The sequence below is a fragment of the Ahaetulla prasina genome, chromosome 1 (assembly GCF_028640845.1).
Source record: "Ahaetulla prasina isolate Xishuangbanna chromosome 1, ASM2864084v1, whole genome shotgun sequence".
NCBI classification, from domain to species: domain Eukaryota; kingdom Metazoa; phylum Chordata; class Lepidosauria; order Squamata; family Colubridae; genus Ahaetulla; species Ahaetulla prasina.
This window is the reverse complement of record NC_080539.1, coordinates 372,024,442-372,040,865: the sequence shown is the minus strand read 5'-3', so window position 1 is coordinate 372,040,865 and position 16,424 is coordinate 372,024,442. Positions and strand designations below refer to the sequence as shown.

The 16,424-nt window shown below is 44.5% G+C and overlaps 1 protein-coding gene across 2 annotated transcripts in view; it reads right to left on the bottom strand.

The window, feature by feature from the left end:
• The window catches only part of LOC131188364 (perilipin-3-like), a 29,433-nt gene extending 13,268 nt beyond the window's left edge, over window positions 1-16,165 (bottom strand). The window contains exons 1-3 of one of the 2 annotated variants that reach the window (XM_058163595.1): window positions 16,044-16,115; window positions 10,279-10,398; window positions 2,659-2,717 (exon numbers count right to left, since the gene is read on the bottom strand). In XM_058163595.1, the coding sequence (XP_058019578.1) occupies window positions 2,659-2,700 (42 nt within the window). In that variant the 5' untranslated portion in view covers window positions 2,701-2,717; window positions 10,279-10,398; window positions 16,044-16,115. Of the gene's footprint in view, window positions 1-2,658; window positions 2,718-10,278; window positions 10,399-16,043 lie in introns of both variants that reach the window. The other variant, XM_058163594.1, reaches the window with a different exon arrangement.
• Window positions 16,166-16,424: the final 259 nt, after the last annotated feature.

Here is a 16,424-nt window from a genome sequence, read left to right as displayed (position 1 = left end):
ACTTGTGGACTTCAACTCCCAAATTCTGGGAGTTGAAGTCCTCAAGTCTTAAAGTGACCAAGGCTGGAGATCTCTATTCTAGATTACATGGACTACACCCGGGGGTGAAATCCAGCAGATTCTGGAGAACCGGTGGTGGGAATTTTGAGTAGTTCGAAGAACCCGCAAATACCACCTCTGGCTGGCCCCAGAGTGGGGAGGGAATGGAGATTTTGCAATATCCTTTCCCTGCCGCGCCCACCAAGCCACGCCCACCGAACCCGTAGTAAAAGCATTTGGATTCCCCACTGACTACACCTCCCATCACCTCTGAGCGTTGCCGTTTGTGGCTGGGGCTGATGGAATGTCTCCATCAGGGGATCCCCCCACTACGTTTGCTATAGGGGTAGTCCTCCACTTACAATGACTCATTTAGTGACCGTTCAAAGTTACAAGTGAAGTATGGCTGCCCCCCGCACTTACAACGATCGCCGTATCCCTACTGGTCACGTGATCAAAATTTGGGCGCTTGCCACTGGCATGGGTTTACGACGGTCGCAGCCTCCCTGGTTCACGTGGTCTGCATTTACGACCGTCCCATCCGACGAGCAAAGTCAACCGGGAAGCCGAATTCGCTTAATGACTGTATGACTCACTTAATGGCTGCAGTGATTCCCTTAACAACCACGGCAGAAGGGACTCAACCTGAGGCGTAACCAGGGGTGGTATTCACTTACGTTCTCTACCGGTTCGCAAATGTGAGCGTGCACGCGGCTAAATAGGATGGCATAGAGCCGATTTCCGCTACCGGTTCGGTTGAACCGGTCCGAACCGGCTAAATACCACCTTTGGCCGTGACTGACTGAACGATCACCTGGCTTAGCAACGCCAATGCTGCTTCCAACTGCGGCCGTAAGTTGAGGACTAGCTGTACTTTAGCGGCGATGCAACTGGCATGAACTTAATCAGTTGTGGTTAAAATGGGGGCTTCGCAAATTGTGTTCTGCAGAGTCCTTGATAGGCTTCCATGAAAGACCAAGGACACAAAAAAATTTCATTTAGACCAGGGGTCTCCAACCTTGGCAACTTTAAGGCTTATGGACTTCAACTCCCAGAGTTCCTGGGAGTTGTAGTCCACAAGTCTTAAAATTGCCATGGTTGGAAGCTGGCGGAGGAACTCTGGGAGTTGAAGTCCACAAGTCTTAACGTTGCCAAAGTTGGAGAGCGCTGATTTCAGGAGTCAAATCAAACAGGTTCTGGAGAACTGGTAGTGGAAATTTTGAGTAGTTTGGAGAACCAGCAAATACCATCTCTGGCTGGGCCCAGTGTGGGGTGGGAATGGGGATTTTGCAGTATCCTTCCCCTGCCATGCCCACCAAGCCACGGCCACAGAACCAGTAGTAAAAAAAAAAATTGGATTTCACCACTGCCTGATTTAGACAAAACCGAGCAGTTTTTCTATGGAAAAGCCATCCGGACATTATTTGTTTAACATCAGGTGAAACATTAACCCTCCACTGTGAAATTGAGGTCATAATTTTGTACATTTTAAATGTGTATTTAAAATAAATAGCTTGAATGTTGCGGAGGCCTAGAGATGGAGCTCTGGCCTCACAATCAGGAGGCTGTGAGTTCGATCCTAGATAGAGGCAGATAATTACTCTCTCTGGGCACGATGAGAATATATCTGCTGAACAAAACTCCGCATTGGCGACAGGGAAGGGCATCCGGCCAGTAAAACACTCCACTTGCTCCATTCAGTTGCCCAGATTCCATCCATCATTATTGGGTCATTAGAAGATGATGATGGTTTAAAATAAATAGCTTATTTTTTTTCTTCTCACCAAAGTGGATGGACTTTTCCGGGACAACATTTTTTGATGAGTAGATCGAACTAACCTTAACATACAGATAGTCCTCGACTTATGACCACCATTCAGCCCAAAATGTTTGTTGCTTAGAAAGGCAGTTGCGAAGAGAGTTTCGTCCTAATTTTACGACCTTTCTTGCCACGGTTGTTCGGCGAATCACTGCGGTTGCTAAGTGAGTGACAGGGTTTGTTAAGTGAATCCGGGTTCCCCGCGGATTTTGTTTATCAGAAGGTCGCAAAAGAAGATCACGTGACTCCAGGACACCGCAACGGTTGTAAAATAGGAGTCAGTTGCCAAGCATCTGAATTTTGTTCATGTGGCCATAGGGAGGCTGCAACGGTCGTAAGTGTGAAAACCGGTCATGTCCACTATTTTGAGTGCCGTTGTAATTTTGCACAGTCACTAAATGAACTGTCATAAATCCAGGACTACCTGTAGAGGGATAACTTCAGTGAATTATGGAAAAAACTGGGCACAACTTACTTGGCAATCCCTTACTTAGCAACAGAAATCTGGATCCCTATTGTGGTCGTAAGTCGAGGACTACCTGTAGGGAGTTTCTTTGAGACTTCTGCCAAACATGGTCTCTTGTGAATAGCTTGGGATTGCTGATCCCATCATCCTCTGCTAGGATCACAAAAACCATGATGGCAAGGAATGCTTCCAACCTAGCCGGGAGGGGCACCAAGTCGGAGGAGGTGTGGCTGGAGTCTATAGACGGGCACCGAGCCACCAGTGGACTCCGCAAACCATGCAGCAGCATTCCTGGTAACCATCATTCTCGGAAAGCAAGAGTTTGGAAACTGACCTCGGTCTTCGTGACATTCTGGTTCTCCCCTTCAGTCGCCATGAGGAGCTCTGGTTGAACTGCAAGAGAAGACAATCCGTAGTTTACTACAAATCCATCCGTCCATCCACTTACTTGTATTAATAGTCCAATTCTGACATCTTCTGGGGGGGGGGGAAACCCGCAGCAGAATAACCGAATAAGAGAGTTTTTTTTATTATTATTATTTATTTTGTCACAACATTATATACAAGCACATACAATGAAAGGAACGGTAGGCACTTTTGTGCACTTATGCACGCCCCTTATAGTCCTCTTAGGAATGGGGTGAGGTCAACGGTAGACAGTTTTTGGTTAAAGCTTTTGGGAGTTTGGGAAGAGACCATAGAGTCAGGTAGTGTGTTCCAAGCGTTAACAACTCTGTTACAAAAGTCAAGAAGGGGTCTTGCAAATGTTTTGTATGCTCTGGTTAGTAGTGTAGAGTTTTTGGAAAAGAAGCTACGCAAAATTAGGTTTACAACTCTTAGAGCCTTTTATGCTATGTAGTTGCAGTATGTACTATGTACTATATACTATGTACTATGTTCAGTATGTACTATGTACTATCTACTTCCAACTACAACTATGTAGTTGTAGTTGGAAGGGATCTTAAAGTCTTCTACTCCAACTCCCTGCCTAAAACAAATGACCCTATTATTCCGTTCTGGACAAAAATTGGTTATCCATTTAAAATCTTAAAATCTTCCAGTGATGGAGCAGGAGCACCCACAACTTCTGGAGGCAAGTAGTTCCACCGGTTAATTGTCCTGACTGTCAGGAAATTTCTCTTGAGTTCCAGGTTATTAGAAACTAAACTGAATTAAACGGCAGCAAGACTGGTATTTGTGCAATGTTGGAGAAGCTCAAATAGACCCTCTGAAGAGTTAATAATTAGAAAAATATTGACTATTGAAACGACACTTAGAATAGAATAGAATAGAATTTTTTATTGGCCAAGTGCGATTGGACACACAAGGAATTTGTCTTGGTGCAGATGCTCTCAGTGCAGGGGTGAAATCCAGCAGGTTCTGACAGGTTCTGGAGAACCGGTAGCAGAAATTTTGAGCAGTTCGGAGAACAGGCAAATACCACCTCTGGCTGGCCCCAGAGTGGGGAGGGAATGGAGATTTTGCAATATCCTTCCCCCACGAGTGGGAAGGGAATGGGGATTTTGCAGTATCCTGCCCAAGCCACGCCCACCAAGCCACACCATGCCACCAAGGCACACCCACAGAACCGGTAGTAAAAAAAATTTCACCACTGTCTCAGTGTACATAAAAGAAAAGATACCTTCATCAAGGTACAACATTTACAACACAAATGATGGTCAATATATCAATATAAATCATAAGGATTGCCAGCAACAAAGTTAGAGTCATACAGTCATAAGTGGAAAGAGATTGGTGATGGGAACGATGAGAAGATTAATAGTAGTGCAGATTCAGTAAATAGTCTGACAGTGTTGAGGGAATTATTTGTTTAGCAGAGTGATGGTGTTTGGGAAAAAACTGTTTTTGTGTCTAGTTGTTCTGGTGTGCAGTGCTCTATAGCGTCGTTTTGAGGGTAGGAGTTGAAACAGTTGAATTGAAAGAACACTTGAATTGACACTTGAATTGAAAGGACGGATAGATTCGGATTTTTATGTAATATGGGGGAAATGGTATAATTGGGTCAAAAGTAGGAAAAAAAGGGGAAATAACAAATAGTAGAATTAGTAAGAATTAGAAATTCAAATTAGAATTAGTAATATAATTTAGTAAAATTATAAAGAGTATAGGAGAACGCTAACGGGATGATATGTAAATGGTCACGGTCACGCACAAGAGTTGAATGAAAATTGTTTAATTGTTAAAATTCAAATAAAATTTATATTAAAATAAAAAAGAAACTAAACTGAATTAGTTTCCACCCATTGCTTCTTGTCCTGCCCTCGGGTGCTTTGGAGAATAGCTTGACTCCCTCTTCTTTGGGGCAGCCCCTGAGATATTGGAAGATGGCTATCGTGTCTCCCCTATTTCTTCTCTTCATTAGACTAGACATCATCATCATCATCATCATCATCATCATCATCATCATCATCATCATCATCATCATCATCATATCAGAATTGGAAGGGACCTTGGAGGTCTTCTAGTCCAACCCCCTGCCCAGGCAGGAAACCCTACACCATCTCAGTCAGATGGTTATCCAACATTTTCTTAAAAATTTCTAGTGTTGGAGCATTCACAACTTCTGCAGGCAAGTTGTTCCACTGATTAATTGTTCTCACTGTCAGGAAATTTCTCCTTAGTTCTAGGTTGCTTCTCTCCATGATGAGTTTCCACCCATTGCTTCTTGTTCTACCCTCAGGTGCTTTGGAGAATAGCTTGACTCCCTCTTCTTTGGGGCAACATACTCAGTTTCCGCCCCCGTCCTTCATAGGTTTTAGCTATGTAGGACGCCAACGGCTGATGAACTCCTTCAGGATGTGACCAGTGATAATCCTCAAGCATGTGAGAAGCATGTGAGACATGCAATGGAACAGATCAAATCGGCTATCAATCCATTCCAGAACTTCAAAGAGGCGGTACCCCGCCCAGAAATCTAGATCTTCAGATACCAAAGGTTGAGAAGACAGAGTAAGGATTGCAATCTGTAGGAGCCCAACCCTACCAACAGCCTCCAATGGTGCCTTTCACCAACGCAGTGAGCATTGGGTTGCGTGCAGAATCCATCAAAATAGAGCTGGAAGGGAACCTCAGAGGTCTTCTAGCCCAACCCCCTGCTCAAGCAGGAGACCCTCTACCATTTCAGACAGGTGCTTTTTCTTTTTTTTCAGGAGCAACTGGACTTTCTTGTTTTTTTTTCTTTGAAGACGTTTCGCTTCTCAACCGAGAAGTTTCTTCAGCTCTGATTGGATGGTGTGGAAACGGAAGGATTTATATTCCTTGCAGACAGCGGGTCATTTGCGTCCTTTTAGCCAGACGTAGTGTCGTGCCTCGCTCGCCCCCTCTCCGCAGCCGGGCTCCTCTCATCTCCTGCTATCTCAGCCAGAGACTGATAGTGCAGAAGAATGTCCTGGCATGCCTCCATCCCCCAGCCCTGGCACCATGCCCGGACAAACCGAGCAAACAAACCTCCCCCCGATAGCATGTGCGCCTGAAGCCAGCCACGAGCTGGAATTGCCGGCAGCTGGGGACGAAACGATGCAGTGGATAGATCCACGCTTCCGGAGAATGGAAAGGCGACGTCAGCAAAAGGAAGGGAGGGGCAGGCCTGGATAAGTGCTGAGTCATGGAGCCACACTCCATGGCCTATATAAAAGATTTGCTTTCTGGCATTCTCTGAGTCAGGCAAAGTCTAATCTAGATTGCTGAAGTCACACCTTGGACTCCTGCCTGCCCTGAGAACTCTGACAGAACTTTGGCAAAGCTGCAGAGGCTTCGCGGCCACGCTTGATACGGACTTCCCCGACCCGGCCGTCAGAGGAGGAGTGGGACACGACACGTTAAGGCCACTTGGAGAACTCTCAAAAGAGGGGGAGGGGATACAACAACATCTGTCCCCAGTCTACAACGCAGTCCTTTCAACTGTTCCAAGAAGGCTCCACACCCATTTGGCACCACTCGGGTGACCCTGAGGACACAGATTAAACCTCCACGTGGCCTCAACGACCCTCAGAATGAGTGCCAATGACCAGCTCTCTGCAAGGAGCATCAATCCTTCCATTTCCCCACCATCCAGTCAGAGCTGAAGAAGCTTCTCGGAGGTGAAGTGAAATGTCTTAAAAGGAAAAAAAAAAACAGAAAGTTCAGTTGCCTCTTGAAAAACAAACAAACATCTTTGGGACAACCATGACCTGGATGGTTATGGTTATACTTACGGGACCGCCTGCTGTTACCCCATGCCTCCCACCGACCCGTACGCTCACACAGAGAAGGACTTCTCAGGGTGCCGTCCGCCAAACAATGTTGGCTGGCGGCCCCCAGGGGAAGATCCTTCTCTGTGGTGGCTCCTACTCTCTGGAACGAGCTTCCCCCTGGTCTACGCCAAATACCTGACCTTCGGACCTTTCGCCGCGAATTGAAAACACATCTGTTCATTCGCGCGGGGCTGGCTTAAGGCTTTTCTTTTAAACTGTCTAGATTTTTTAAATTTTAAATTCTATTTATGTTTTAAATTGGGGTTTTTAGATTTTAAATATTTTAATTTTTTGGCCAATTGTATAATAAGTTTCTTAATTCATTTTTAATTGTACATGGTTTATGTTTTATCTTGGCTGTACACCGCCCTGAGTCCTTCGGGAGAAGGGCGGTCTAGAAATCCAATAAATAATAATAATAATAATAATAATAATAATAATAATGATAATGATGATGATGATGATGATGATGATGATGATGATGATGATGATGATGGAGAATCTCCATAGAGTTTCAGGCAGGTGGTTGTCCCTTAACAACCTGCAGTGACGAAGCATCTACAATCACACATTACAATCACTCACTCATGGACGATTACACACTCAAACTTTCGCTGCACATTATTGTCTGTGCAAGATCCAGGGGTGGGCTGCTGGAGGGAGAGTTCACAGGGGTTTGGGCGAACCTCTAGCTCAGTGGTCACCAACTGGTGGTCCGTGGACCACTGGTGGTCCGCGAGATAATTTTGGTGGGCCGCAGAAAAATTATTTGCATTTTTTATATTGCACTAAATCAGGGGTCCTCAAACTACGGCCCCTGGGACGGATACGTGCAGTGAACGTTTGTGTTGCTGCAGAGAGTCTCCCCCTTTGGGGTCTTTTTGTGTGGGTCGGAGGGGGGGCAGAAATTCTAACTTGGGGTCTGCTTCAGCCTCCTGGTGCAGGGCTTTGGGTGAAGGCTGGAGGGAAGCACCGCTGATGGCAAAGAGCCGGAGGGCCTTGTTCCAGTGGGACTGCCTCATGGCTTGGAACTGGCTGACCATCTCAGCCTGCTGAGCCTCCAGGTGCTGGTACTTGGCCTTGCACTCTTGCAGGTCTTCCCTCTGCTTGGAAAGCCTATGCTCCTAGTCCTCAGTGTGGTGCTTCTGCTGAGCCTCTTTCTTGGTCAAATCCAATTTGAACTGAGCTGTTTTGCCAACTCTTTCTCGTGGTGGCTGTTTAGCTCCAACAACTGCTTCCTGTTGGGGCCCTAAATAGCCCGGGTGGGCAGGCGAGGAGTGGCGAGTAGAGGCTGGCAAGACATCCCTCGACGTGAGTGACATCAAGTTGGTCACGCCCACCCAGTCACATGACCACATTGCACCGCCCACCCAGCCGGTCATTAGGCAGACCGTATTAGTGGTCCGCGGGATTTAAAATTATGAATTTAGTGGTCCCTGAGGTCCGAAAGGTTGGGGACCCCCTGCTCTAGCTAAGATTCTGTGCAGTTCGGAGAACCCCCAAATCCCACTCCTGGCTGACCCAGCTCTCCCTGACCTGCCCCTCCCAGGAGTCCCCACGTGGCCCGTTTTGGATGCAGGGAAGTGCAGGGCGTGCACAGAGGCTTGGGGAGGGCAAAAAACAGGGCCTACTGGAAGTTCAGGGAGGCCAGAAACCCATTTCTGGCCTCCAGAGGGCCTCCGGAGACTGGGGAGGCCGTTTTTGCCCTCCCGGAGGCTCAAGGAAAGCCTCTGGAGCCTAGGGAGGGCAAAAAGGACCCCTCCATGGTGCAGGAGGCCAACTAGGCCACGCCCAACATGGCCACGCCCAACCAGCAACTGGGCAGAGAACCCGTTGCTAAAATTTTTGAAGCCCGCCCCTGGCAAGATCCTGACACTGACCCCAGGGGGAGAGAGGGAGGGAGAGAGAAGGCGGAGGGACAACGTGACCTGTTGGCCAATTGTTTCTCCTCCATGTCACAATGCAGCAACCATCCAATTGATGTTCATCCAAGAGAATGAATCAAAGTTGGAGCCAGTCCATGGAAACATTCGCCAACGAGAAAAGTCCTTTTTTCTCATCCTCAATAGAACATTTAAAAAAAAAAAAAAGGTTTTACAGGTTTTATTACGACGACACAACACAGCACAAATATACACACTATAAACACATAATCTGTGTTTTCTTTTTACATGACGGTTTCGTTCCTTCAGCTTTCTGCTTTATACATTCCCTTTTTCCCTTCTTTTTTTACTATCTTTGACTTTATCGTCCCTTTACATCTAGTTCCATTCATTTACAATATTTTACACATTTGTTATCTTCTCCATCCTTTTTTTCTATTCAGTTTTCCTATTCTCCAACCACTCATACCATTTGGTCCATGTTTGATAATATTCTGTCTCTTCCTTTTCCTTTATTTCTTCTGTTAATTTAGCCATCTCTGCGCAGTCCAGAATTTTCTTGATTGTTTCTTCTTCTGTTGGTATCTTTTCATTTTTCCAGAGCTGTGCATAAGCGATCCTTGCCGCTGTAATTATGTGTAATATCAAATACTGAATATCTTGACTATAAGTTCTGGTTAGTATCAATAGAACATTTGCTTAGAAGTGCTATCAAGTCCACGATGCAAGAGACCAACAATACAGAAAAGCCACAAACTTTTGCAACTGGGTTGTGTTGGTGTGTCAAATGCATTTGTTGGGCCTCCAGGACTACAAAGGCCTTTGCTCTGATCTAGCAAATCAGAAAAGTCTATAGTTGGGGCAGCATTGTGTAGCACTTCCATGCCTAGGGATAGTCTACCTCGGATTATTAATTGCTGAAGATAAATAACTCAGGACGGTCACAATCTCGCTTCCAGCATTTTTGAGGGACGTCACCAAGGCGCCTGGTTAGCTAAGAAGAAGTCTAGGAGGAACCCATACCTCATTACGGACATTAATACAATTGAGCGTGACCAGAAATATTTTACAAGAAGGGTTCTCCACTCCTCTGATTACAACAAAATACCTTATGCCACCAGACGTGAAATCCTGGGCTTAGAAAATTTAGAACTCCGCCGCCTTCGGCATGACCTGAGTATAACTCATAGAATCATCTGCTACAATGTCCTTCCTGTCGAAGATTACTTCAGCTTCAATCGCAACAACACACGAACACACAATAGATTTAAACTTAAAGTGAACCGCTCCAATCTTGATTGCAGAAAATATGACTTCAGTAACAGAGTTATTAATGCCTGGAATGCACTACCTGACTCTGTGGTCTCTTCCCTAAATCCCCAAATCTTTAACCAAAGACTATCTACTATTGACCTCACCCCCATTCCTAAGAGGTCTGTAAGGGGCGTGCATAAGAGCACTAGTGTGCCTACCGTTCCTGTCCTAATGTTCCCTTGGATTGCATCCAATTCGTATAGTTATTTCATGCTTATACTTATATATACTGTTGTGTTTGACAAAATAAATAAATAAATAAATAAAAATAAATCCCAGGTCACGCTGAAAATGTACAGTACACAGGGAAGGCCTTACTGAATAAAACCCTCCATGCGTAGGCGCAGCCTACCTTCAATGACTAGGTGCTTTGGGTAAGCAACCTCAAGAATGCTTCCACCTCGCCGCTCAGCTGGATTGGCGGATCAGGTGTACCGTTTGGGCGTGAGAAAAATGTTTCGGACCCAGGACCAAGAGAAGACGTTGTTCTCGTCTCACAAGTACCTGGAATTTGTTGGGAAGGAACCCGTTTGTCCAAACACCCGCCCACGATTTTTGTCACGTTGAGCAACTCCAAACACCAGCACGCAAGGTGACATTCTCTCTTGCACCATCCGTGATCATCTTAGCCAAGAGAAAGAGAGAGAAGAAGGAAAGAAGACATCTCCAAGGCTGCCTGACAGGTGATGTGGGTAGGGAAAGTACCCATGGATATTTGTTATGCTTTTTTAAGGTCCATATTTTCCCCAAATATGCGATGATACCTAACTTCTGTATTTCCAAAAAGAAGTTGGAGACTTTACAGATCCCATGTTGTGCCACAATGCTGTCCCGACTCTAGATATTTTTCAGTGTAGAGAAAAGTAAAGACTTTTACTTTTAGGCAAGAAAAACCAGAAGTACATATATAAACTGGGTAAAACCAGGCTTAATAGCAATAACTCTGAGGGGGATCTTAGTGGACAACCAGCTAAATATGAGCCAGCTGTGTGCGATGGCAACCAAAAAAGCCAATGCAATCCCAAATTGCATTAACAAGAGGGATACAATCAAGATCAAGCGAGGTACTAATACCACTCTTTATTTATTTATTTTGTCACAACAATATATATAAGCATCACACAAAAAGATTATATAGTATATAAACATATATATGAGGAAATATTAGGAGGTATAAGCATATATATATAAGAAGAAGAAAAAAGAAAAACAATAGGACAGGAACGGTAGGCACGTTTGTGCTCTTATGCACGCCCCTTATGGTCCTCTTAGGAATGGGGTGAGGTCAATAGTAGAAAGTTTTTGGTTAAAGCTTTTGGGATTATGGGAAGAGACCACAGAGTCAGGTAATGTGTTCCAAGCACTGATGATTCTGTTACAAAAGTCATATTTTCTGCAATCTAGATTAAAGCGGTTGACATTAAGTTTAAATCTATTGGTTGCTCTTGTATTATTGCAATTAAAGCTGAAGTATTCTTTAACAGAAAGGACATTACAATAGATGATTCTGTGAGTTAAACTCAGGTCCTGTCGAAGGCGACGGAGTTCCAAGTTTTCTAAACCCAGGATTTCAAGTCTGGTGGGATAAGGTATTTTGTTGTTTTCAGAGGAGTGAAGAACTCTTCTTGTAAAATATTTCTGGACACGTTCAATTGTATTGATGTCAGAGATATGGTGAGGGTTCCAGACATAGGGGTGAAATCCAGCAGGTTCTGACAGGTTCTGCAGAACCGGTAGCGGAAATTTTGTGTAGTTCAGAGAACCGGCGAATACCACCTCTGGCTGGCCCCAGTGGGGTGGGAATTTTTTTTTATTTGCATTTATATCCCGCCCTTCTCCGAAGACTCAGGGCAGCTTACACTATGTTAGCAATAGTCTTCATTCTATTTGTATATTTATATACAAAGTCAACTTTTATTGCCCCCAACAATCTGGGTCCTCATTTTACCTACCTTATAAAGGATGGAAGGCTGAGTTAACCTTGGGCCTGGTGGGAATAGAACCTGCAGTAATTGCAGGCAGCTGCTGTTAATAACAGACTGCATTAGCAGTCTGAGCCACAGAGGAGGAATGGAGATTTTGTAGTATCCTTCCCCTGCCACACCCACCAAGCCACACTCACAGAACCGGTAGTAAAAAAATTTGGATTTCACCACTGAATAATACCACAGCTAGAGTACTGCATCCAGTTTTGGTCACCAGACTATAAGAAAGACTTTGAGACTAGAAAACGTGCAGGGAAGAGCAACCAAGATGATGAGGGGACTGGAGGCTAAAACATAAGAGGAACGGTTGCAGGAACTGGGCCTGGCTAGCCCAGTGAAGAGAAGAGAAAGACCAGAGGAGACATATAATAACAGCCTTCCAATATATGAGGGGCTGCTACAGAGAGGAGGGAGTCAAGCTATTTTCCAAGGCACCTGAAGGCCAGACAAGGAACAATGGATGGAAACTGATCAAGGAGAGATTCAACCTAGAAATGAAGAGGAACTTTCTGACAGTGAGAACAATCAACCAGTGGAACAGAAGTTGCCTTCGGAAGTTGTGGGAGCTTCATCACTTGAGACTTTCAAGAAAAGATTGGACTGCCATTTGTCAGAAATCCTGTAGGGTCTCCTGCTTGAGTGGGGGGTTGGACTAGATGACCTATAAGGTCCCCTCCAACTCTGTTAATCTGAAATGTTGCTAGGTCAGAGCCAAGATCTTTGTAGTCCTGGAGGCCCAACAAATGCATTTGACACACAAACACAGCAGTTGCAAAAGTTTGTATTGTTGGTCTCTTGCAGCTGAGTTGCTCTCTGAAAAAGCCCGTAGCATCTTATGTGATCCGAGTCAAATAAACATGAAAAATGCTAGCAAACCATAATACTGTTTGTCTGTCTGTCTTTTGGGCTCAATTGTGATCAATTGTGGTTAAGAACTAACTGTACCTTTTTAGTTAACATAGTCCACTGTTTCTCAACCTTGGCAAGGCTGGCACTTCCAATAACAACATTGATCCCTTGGATACTCCTATCTATCCTCAGTGGTCATGATGGATAAATATAGATATAGATAAACGATAGATGATAAGAGATAGATATAGATAGATAGATAGATAGATAGATAGATAGATAGATAGATAGATAGATAGATAGATAATAGGATCCAAAAAGATCTTGACAAACAATGGGCCCTATGCAACAAAATGAATTTTAATGTGGAGAAAAGCAAAGTTTTATATTTAGGGCAGGAAAAAATTAAAGATATAAGTACAGATTAGGCGAGACTTGGCTCAAGAACAGTCACTGTGAGATGGACCTTGGAGTCCTAGTGGATGATCGTTTGAATATGAGCCAGTCGTCTGCAGCAGAGGCCAAAAAAGCTAATACAATCCTGGGTTGTATAAACAGAGGCACAGAATCAAAATCATGTGAAGAATTAGTACCGCTTTATAAAGCCTTAGTGAGGCCACACCTGGAATAACTGCATCCAGTTTTGGTCACCACATGACAAAAAAAGATGTTGAGACTTTGGAAAAAGTGCAGAGAAGAGCAATTAAGATGGTCAAAGGCCTGAAGGCTAAAACATAAGATGAATGGATGCAGGAATTGGGTTTGGCCAATGTAGAGAAAAGAAGGAGTAGGGGAGACATGATAGCAGTGTTCCAATATCTCAGGGGCTGCCACAAAGAAGAGGGAGTGAAGCTGTTCTCCAAAGCACCTGAGGACAGGACAAGAAGCAATGGGTGGAAACTGATCAAGGAGAGAAGCAACTTAGAACTAAGGAGACATTTCCTGACAGTTAGAACAATTAATCAGTGGAACATCTTGCCTTCAGAAATCATGGGCGCTCCATCACTGGATGTTTTTAAGAAGAGTCTAGAGACAGTCACTTATCTGAAATGTATAGGATCTCCTGTTTGAGCAGGGGGCTGGACTAGAAGACCTTCAAGATCCCTTCCAGCTTATTCTATTCTATTTTATTCTATTCTATTCTATTCTATTCTATTCTATTCTATTCTACTCTACTCTACTTTATTCTGATAGATAGATAGATAGACAGGCAGACAGACAGACAGATAGATAATAGACAGACAGACAGACAATAGATGGATGATGGAGGTGAGAGAGATAGAGTTTTGATATATCAATATATCAAATTTTGGTCAATATATTTGTATACGTAGTTCTTGACTTATAACACCACTGGGATCAGAATTTCCATGACTAATCATGGCGGTTGTTAAGTGAATCGTGCCCGATTTTGCAAGCTTTTTCACCATGTTGTTAAGTGAATCACACCAAATGTTAAGCGGATCATGCAGCCGTTAAGCAAGTTACACTTTCCCTATATTGATTTCTCTTGTCGGAAGCGGGCTGGGAAGGTCACAAATGGGGATCACATGATCCCGGGACACTGCATCCGTCGTAAATACATGTCAGTTGCTAAGCACCCAAATTTTGATCTCCTGACCTTGGAAATGCTATGAGAGTTGTAAGAGTGAGGATTGTTTGTAAATCACTTTTTTTTTTCAGTGCCATCGTAACTTTGAATGGTCACTAAACGAATGGTTGCGAGTCAAGACTGCCTGTAATCCCATCCACCCTTGGAAGTCAACATTGATACTTTGAGCAGCCCTACTCTAAACAAAAGGGACGCAGTGGCTTACTGGGTAAGACGCTGAGCTTGTCAATCGAAAGGTCGGCAGTTCAGCAGTTCGAATCCCTAGTGCTGCCGCGTAACAGGGTGAGCTCCCGTGACTTGTCCCAGCTTCTGCCAACCTAGCAGTTCGAAAGCAGGTAAAAAATGCAAGTAGAAAAAATAGGGACCACCTTTGGTGGGAAGGGAACAGCGTTCCGTGCGCCTTTGGCGTTGAGTCATGCCGGCCACATGACCACGGAGACGTCTTCGGACAGTGCTGGCTCTTCGGCTTTGAAATGGAGATGAGCACCGGCCCCTAGAGTCGGGAACGGGTAGCACGTAAGTGCGAGGGGAACCTTTACCTTTACTCTAAAGGAAAGAGATCAAAGCAAAGAGATCCCCTTTTGAAGTCTTTAAAATGTAGATTTTGTAAATTAAAAAAGGAAGAAAAAAAAACGACTTTAGGGACTTTCCAGGCTGCAGAATCCTTGATCTGAGTCCAAGCATCATAAACGGCCTTACTCAAAATGCCATTTAACCTACTTCTTAGGTTAAATAATTCTAGCATCCTAGTAGAAGCCAAGGTGACTTAGATAAGGGAATAGAAGGGGAACTCGTCAGATTTGCAGATGATACTAAGCTGGTAGGAATAGCTAACACCATAGCCTAGATGATAGGCTCAAGATCCAGATGGATCTCGACAGACTTGAACCCTGGGCCATTCATCTAACAAAATGAAATTTAGTGTAGAGAAAAGTAAAGACACTTAGGCAAGAAAAACCGAAAACACACATATAGACTGGGTGAAACCAGGCTAAATACCGTTTCCCCCCAAATAAGACATCCCCTGATAATAAGCCCAGTCGCGCTTTTGAGTGCATGGCAATAAGGCCAAGCGCTTATTTCAGGATTCAAAAAAATATAAGACAGGGTCTTATTTTCGGGGAAACACGGTAGCAGTGACTGTGAGAGGGATCTTGAAGTCTTAGTGGACAACCAATTAAATATGAGCCAGCCGTGTGCAGCGGCGGCCAAAGAAGCCAATGCAATCCTAAATTGCATTAACAGAGGGATACAATCAAAGATCAAGGGAGGTACTAATATCACTCTATAAAGCCTTAGTAAGACCACACCTAGAGTACTGCATCCAGTTTTGGTCACCACACTATAAAAAAGATGTTGAGACTCTAGAAAAAGGAGGGATTCAACCTAGAAATGAGGAGAAATTTTCTGACCATGAGAACAATCAACCCATGGAACAGAAGTTGCCTTCGGGAGTTGTTGGAGCTTCATCACTGGAGGCTTTCAAGAAGAGACTGGACTGCCATCTGTCAGAAATGGTGTAGGGTCTCCTGCTTGGGCGGGGGGGTTGGACTAGATGACCTGCAGGGTCCCTTCCAACTCTGTTAATCTGTAAATCTGCAAGATCTGGAGATCTTCAATTGTGGTCTATAGGCCCCTCGCAAGCTTCCCTTTTCGGCATATGGTGCATCTATTTTATTGAATCAATTTCTGATTTTGTTAAGGATCTGCGAGTGTTTGCACCATTTCTGGGACTCCAGCAGCTTAAAAAATTGCCGTTAAACATTACAACCACCCAGGACAACCCAGCCAGAATAACAACACAATCCGTTGCATTAAATTACCTGGGTCCGTGTTATCGGTATGATGGTCCCTCAGGCGGTTTGTGGACAGGCTCCTGATCGAAATGTGTCCCCGTTTACACGGGACAAGTTTTAAGCCTACGAGGAGAAGGCGAGCCAGACGAAAGGAGTCACCTCGGCTTGGCCAATGAGGGATTGGTGCAGGGGTGGAGAAGGTGAAAACACAGGTAGAGCAACTTGACAGGTGAAGCCTACACCAAGATGTTGGAGATGCCTAGAAGTAGGTCAAAGGGAACTTTGTCCTGCTATAGGAATCAGCAAGGAGAGCCTGTTTACTTAACCTCAGCAATGTGAAGACATGTGGACTTCAACTCCCAGAATTCCCCAGTTAGCTGGCTGGGGGATTCTGGGAGTTGAAGTCAA